The sequence below is a fragment of the Moschus berezovskii genome, chromosome 12 (assembly GCF_049115385.1).
Source record: "Moschus berezovskii isolate FMDL1 chromosome 12, NW_MosBer_1.0, whole genome shotgun sequence".
Classification (NCBI taxonomy): domain Eukaryota; kingdom Metazoa; phylum Chordata; class Mammalia; order Artiodactyla; family Moschidae; genus Moschus; species Moschus berezovskii.
In genome coordinates this window covers 43150603-43157431 of record NC_142471.1, presented here as the reverse complement: position 1 = coordinate 43157431, position 6829 = coordinate 43150603, and the positions used below count along the sequence as shown (strand labels likewise).

Sequence of the window (6829 nt, the reverse complement as noted above, 5' to 3'; positions counted from 1 at the left end):
AAGCCCAGCATGCTTCCTACCCGTTCTGCAAACAGCCCTTCTGAAACGGCACCCTTCCCATCCGTCCTCCTTGGCAGTGTCCCCAAAGGACAGGACAGCAAGTCCTGTCCAGGCCTGGCCACTAGGGATTCCTGGTTTCAGCCCACCCTCACTAGGGGTGGAAAAAGCTGGATGCACACCCGGGATCTCTGACCCTGCCTGCCCTGGCCCCTTGTTCATCTTCCTGAATCTGTTTAGCTCACTGCACCCACCACCCCCCTCCAGAAGCCTCACCAGCTTGGAAAAACCTCACATTTAAATCTTCCTCACAATAGACTCCTAGAATACTTTATGCTTATTCTTTGCTATGGTCAAACCCACATGCAATGGAAATGGACAGATCTGAGTGTGGGCCTGCGTTCTTAAAATAACACAGACCCTGAAGCCTAGTAGGTCTCAACTGGGCCACAGTTTCTCAGCTTCTTCAGGCAGGGGAAACATCTCCTGGGCATGCCCTGGACTCAGTGCTTCCCTGCCCCATTGTCTCCCAGATTATATGGTTCTCTTGACTGACAACTGCGGCCCAGGCAACAATCCGGATGACATGAATCAAGATCGCACCATCACCCCCAGATCACTGACAGAGCTGTACTTGGGTGCCAGGGCCAGGAGGCCTTGGTGTGTAAGTGATATTTTTAGAGAGCAGGCCAGGCAGGTGTAGGGCCTCTGGGGATTCCTCCCAAGCTCCCATTCAGTCAGACCCAGGGTAGAGAAGCTGCAACCAGAATGCAACCACCCAGCTGACTGGGGCTTACAGTGACTGCCATGATCAGTTCAGTTCAGTCGCTCAGTTGTGTCTGAATCTTTTCCAACCCATGAATCGCAGCACGCCAGGCCTCCCTGTCCATCACCAACTCCCAGAGTTTACACAAACTCATGTCCATCGAGTCGGTGATGCCATCCAGTCATCTCATCCTCTGTCATCCCCTTCTCCTCCTGCCCCTAATCCCTCCCAGCATCAGAGTCTTTGCCAGTAAGTCAACTCATCACAGGAGGTGGCCAAAGTATTGGAGTTTCAGCTTTAGCATCAGTCCTTCCAATGAACACCCAGGATTGATCTCCTCTAGAATGGACTGGTTGGATCTCCTTGCAGTACAAGGGACTCTCAAAAGTCTTCTCCAACACCACAGTCCAAAAGCATCAATTTTTCGGCGATCAGCTTTCTTCACAGTCCAACTCTCACATCCATTCATGACCACTGGAAAAACCATAGCCTTGACTAGATGGACCTTTGTTGGCAAAATAATGTCTCTGCTTTTTCATATACTGTCTAGGTTGGTCATAACTTTCCTTCCAAGGAGTAAGCATCTTTTTACTTCATGGCTGCAATCACCATCTGCACTGATTTTGGAGCCCAAAATCACTTTCTGCTATAAGGGTAGTGTGATGGTTAGCACTTATTACCTTAAGTCCTTACTGCTCTCTTCTGAAGTGGAGGCCCAGAAAGGTGAAATGACTTGCTCCAGATCATGCATGTAAGAACAGCTGAGCAAGCTGGGATTTGAACCCACGTCTGGTCTGTGGCTGGATGGCATCACCGACTCTATGGACATGAGTTTGAGTGAACTCCGGGAGTTGGTGATGGACAGGGAGGCCTGGCGTGCTGTGATTCATGGGGTCGCGGAGAGTCGGACACGACTGAGCGACTGAACTGAACTGAACTGAACTGGTCTGACTCCAAAGTCTCTACCACCTCACTGAATTATATGTGCCACCTTTACCCATGATCTTTAAGACTCAGGAATTCACTTGACAGACGAGAAACGGAAGCACCTAGTACTTGAGCTGCAGATGCACATTCCGGTTTCACAGGAACCGGGCTTCTTACTGACCCCCCATCCCCACCCCAGTGGTCAGCCATGGGGCTTCTGGGAGTTTTGTGCTGTTGTTTCCATATTTGGAGGACTTTTGGGTCTTATTTCTTCCCTGGATTCTTTGTTTCCGTGGCCCAGGGGATGGAGCATATGTCACCCTGTCTCATTCTTCTAAGAGCTGGCAAGGAAATGAGAAAGGATCCATCCTAATTAGGGGGTGATAACCCTAAGGAGAAACTCGGATTCTTTGCAGCAGGCTGTGTTCTTCCCATTAGCCCTGTGTGTTTGTCAGATGTTTATAGAGCCTTCATTAACAGAGAGCCCCCTTAGATAAGAGGCCTGAACAGCATCAAGGGCCAGATAAGAACAAGTGAAGGGCACTTCGGGGACAGCAGAAGGGTGAGAGCCTGTGAACTGGCCCGGGTGCGCCCTACAGAGCTGTGGGCAGGACAATGCAGGCCGGCTCCTTCCGGGCTCCTCCCGGCACCCGCTAACACACCGCGGCTGCGGCAGTCTCCAGACCAAGGCTCGAGCATCCCAAGATGGGCGGTGGGGCGCTCTGGATGGCCCTGCCTGTGCTCTCCCTAGTAGCCTGCTCCGCCCTAGGGAAGCCACTGGGGAACCGGGGGCGGCCGTCCGCTGGGGGAGATGCCCACCGCCTGCTAGGGGGGCCCGGCGGTGAGCAGGAGGGGGTCACCTTCGACCTGAGGATGTTCCTGGAGAACATGAAGGTGGATTTTCTGCGCAACCTCAACCTGAGTGGGGTCCCTTCTCAGGACAGAACCCGAGCTGAGCCACCGCAATACATGATCGATCTATACAACAGATACACCACCGACAAGACGTCCACCCCTGCGTCAAACATTGTGCGCAGCTTCAGCGTGGAAGGTAGAGTCGGCTCCATGGGGCGCCCCGGGTGGGGGCGGGGGGACTCAGTGGTCGGTCCATGTCTGTGCTGCCCAATATGGCGGCCACTTGAGACATGGGACTCTGTTTCAGTTTAGGTTAATTTAAATGAAATAAAATTAATAATTTAGTTAGTTTCAGTAGGTTGGATGCAAGTGCTCAGTAATCACGCCTAGCTACCCTAAAGGAAATGGAGACTGTAGAACAATTCCATCATTGCATAAAGTTCTACCAGACAGCTCTGCCCTAGAAAATTCTCCCTCTCTGGGGCCAGCACCATATTAACACAGTAAGTGCTGAAGGAATGCCCGCTCGCTTTCTTCCATCCCTTCCCTACCTCTCCCTTCCCATCCTGTCTCCTTCCTACTTATACTCAGACTATTTAGCCTCTAACTAACAGGCATCTTTTTAAACACTGAAAGACTGCATTTCTCACTTATCAAAAGGTGTTTAAAATTCAGATAAATTGCTCTGAGAAACACTGGAAGACAAGGTAATTATCTTCTAAGTATAAAATAATTTCCCTGATTTAGTAGAACTAGAAGATAACGAATTTAACTTAGGGCTTATGTCCTCTAATTCACACCATGTAGGTGACATGATCTTGTGAGCAGTGAGCCAAGGCTTGCAGACCCTGAGGAACTTTCCCAGTCCACATATTAGTTAAGCAGCTGGATTCTGACCTAGTCCCACCCGTTTGCACAACTCAGGCTTTTTCTGCAGTTGCAGCCTCTTAACCAACCAGGCACACAGGACTTCTTCCCTCCTGAGCTTGAGGCCTTCAGACTCCTAACCATATGCTGTGGTCATGCTGTGTGCCTGGCAAAGCTGTATTTTCCAATGGCCCCTGTGCTGTGCCTAGTTGCTCACTCATGTCTGACTCTTTGTGACCCCATGGACTGTAGCCCTCCAGACTCCTCTGTCCACGGGGTTTCTCCAGGCAAGAATACTGGAGTGGGTTGCCATGCCCTCCTCCTGAGGATCTTCCCAACCCAAGGATCGAACCCAGGACTCTCGCATTACAGTCAGATTCTTTATCATCTGAGCCACCAGGGAGGCCCCTGATGGCACCAAAGGAAAACAAAAATCTAGATTTAATGTGGACCTGTCTTATTCCTAAAAGGTGGATTTAATTTTTTTTAATGCAATCTGCAGGTAATATAGATACTGCCAGCATCACACTATGCCCATGGGACATGTCTGTAACCCCTGCTTTAGGGAAAGGCTGAGCTTTTTTGGCTGGCCCTAATCACCAAATCCTGTAGTCTGGGAGTCCAGTGTTGGGAGCCATCTCAGTGACCCCTCCCTGCTTCCCTACCCCCAGCATTGTCTGTGTCCCAGAAGCAAGTGCTCTGATCCAGCTCTGCCTGTGGCCAGTACTGTTGTGGAGGCAGTGATCATTATCACAAACAGCCTGAGTGTGGCTCAGGCAGAGAGAGCACTTGTTCTCTAGATATCTGATGTGGTCCCTTGGCAATTTTCAAGGTATGCCCAGAGCACAGCCAGTAGTTAATGCACTGCTCATGGATCCCCCTCACTACTCGCATATGACATAGCGGGCTTAACACATGGTACAGAAACTAGAACAGCTCATCCATGCTGGGTGAGGGCACACAGAGAGCTGTGTGAAAGGCCATGTGCTTGGGGTAATGGAGCACACACAGGTAAAGAAACTGTGCAGGAGCATGCACAGTTTCTGGGGACGACATAGAATTACTGATTGAGCATCTGCTGTGAATCAGGGACAGTGTTGGGTAGGTTTCATGTGCCTTCTTGTCAAAGCTTCACACCAACCCTGGGAAGGTGGTAGGATGGAGCCCCATTCTACAGATGAGGAAACTAAGGCCAAGAGAGACTCAGGACTTCTCCCAGTTCGTAAGCCTAGAAGAGGGAGAATAAGGATTGGAATTTTAGACTGTCAGATGCTGCCAGGTTTCATGAGAGCACACAGTCTCCCCTCATGTTGGCACATAGTAGATGCTCAGAAAATACAACTTGTCTTCCCTCCTGTGACCAGGCCATAGTATAATAGAGATGTGCTAATGGCTGAGAGTCAGCCAGGAAAGTGGGAAGAGAGACAGTTGTGTGGCTAAAAGGCAAGCTCCATATATGTCTAACATGACCAAGCCATTGAGGTTAATCTATTTTTTCCTCACACATTAAAAAAAAAAAAAGACCTTCATTTTGGTCATAAGTTACAATTCTGAATGATTTTCTATGTGATTTAGGTGATATTTTTAACACTGTAGTAATAAAATTTCACCATCCCCTCCTAGGATCTCCCCTTTAATATCGTATACTCAGGATTTGCACTCTGAGGCTGATAGTGTGCTTTAACGTATTGTTTATTTGGTTCTTTTTTTTTTTAAGTGAAGATCTTTATAGGATATGTGCACTTTGACAGCTAAACATGCTAAATCCGAGTCTCCACATCTGTAAAAGTGTAATAATAATTAGATCTTCCTTGGGTCAATGTGAAGAGAAAAGTAAAATATAGTATGCAAAGGTGGGCACATAGTAGATGCTCAGTAAACAGCTGGAGCTGTCAGTTTCAATGCAAGACATCTCCTGCCTCTGTTTTTCTTTGAAAGATGTCAAATGTATCTTTTAAATGCCCTACTACATTAAGGTCTTGAGTGAAACCAAAGAGAGACCTGTTAGAGATAGACAGTGTCATGCCCAGTGCCCTTTCATTTAAACCATGAGTCTCAGGTTTGGTATTGTGAAAACAGACCCTCCCAGCAGATGACTGTATTTGCATTTCAGATGCTGTCTCTATAGCTACCACAGAAGACTTCCCTTTCCAGAAGCATATCTTGCTCTTCAATATCTCCATTCCCAGGCATGAGCAGATCACCAGGGCCGAGCTCCGACTCTACCTCTCCTGTCAGAGTCACATGGACTCCTCCCACGAGCTGAAAGGAAACATGGTCATTTATGACATTCTGGATGGAGCTGAGGTCTGGGATGCTTCTGGGGAAACCAAGACCTTCCTGGTGTCTCAGGACATCCGGGATGAAGGCTGGGAGACCTTTGAGGTGTCCAGTGCCGTGAAGCGGTGGATCCGGGCAGACTCCACCAAGAGCAAAAATAAACTGGAAGTGACAGTGGAGAGTCACAGGAAGGGCTGTGACAAGCTGGATATCAGTGTCCCCCCAGGATCCAAAAACCTGCCCTTCTTTGTCGTCTTCTCCAATGACCGCAGCAATGGGACTAAAGAAACCAGGCTGGAGCTCAGGGAGATGATCGGCCACGAGCAGGAGAGTGTGCTCAAGAAGTTGTCCAAGAACACTGTGGTGGAGGCAGGTGAGAACAAAGATGATGAGGAGGAGGAGGTGCAAAGCCACATGCCCATGGAATCATCTTTGGTCAGACGGAAGAGGAGTGCTGGGGCCAACAACCACTGTCAGAAGACCTCCCTGCGGGTGAACTTCGAAGACATCGGCTGGGACAGCTGGATCATTGCCCCCAAGGAGTATGATGCCTTTGAATGTAAAGGTGGCTGCTTCTTCCCCTTGGCTGATGATGTGACCCCAACGAAACATGCCATCGTGAAGACCCTGGTGCATCTCAAGTTCCCCATGAAGGTGGGCAAGGCCTGCTGTGTGCCCACCAAACTGAGCCCCATCTCCATCCTCTACAAGGATGACATGGGGGTCCCCACCCTCAAGTACCACTATGAAGGGATGAGCGTGGCAGAGTGTGGGTGTAGGTAGTGCTGGCCTGTGGGCGGGGGAAGCAGGGTGGATGGGCTCCTAGTGACAGGTCCTGTGTCCCACTGGGCATGAAAGGGACCAAGTTCACCTGCATGCCAATCTGGAGAAGGAAGGGGAGCCACCAGGTCCTTGAGGTAAAGACCTGCTCTCCCTCTCAGGGCCCACCCAAAGCACACACCACTGGGCTGAACTACAGGGGAGGGGATGCCAATGGGCAATAGGGTTTAGGGAGAAGAGGAAAGCCTGGAAGGGTTGCTGGGGTGGGAGGGGAGATGAAGAAATGGGGACAAGAGAAAGAATAATCCAGAGTAAGCAGAAAACTGAGCAAAAAAGAGCCTGAGAAGTCTAAATGGG

At 49.7% G+C, this 6829-nt stretch overlaps 1 protein-coding gene across 1 annotated transcript; it reads left to right on the top strand.

Annotated features, from left to right (window-relative positions):
- Nucleotides 1-2395: 2395 nt before the first annotated feature.
- On the top strand, nt 2396-6475 carry GDF2 (growth differentiation factor 2). Its single transcript, XM_055425966.1, has 2 exons — nt 2396-2741; nt 5526-6475. The coding sequence occupies exons 1-2, from the start codon at nt 2396-2398 to the stop codon at nt 6473-6475; spliced, it is 1296 nt and encodes a 431-aa protein (XP_055281941.1).
- Nucleotides 6476-6829: the final 354 nt, after the last annotated feature.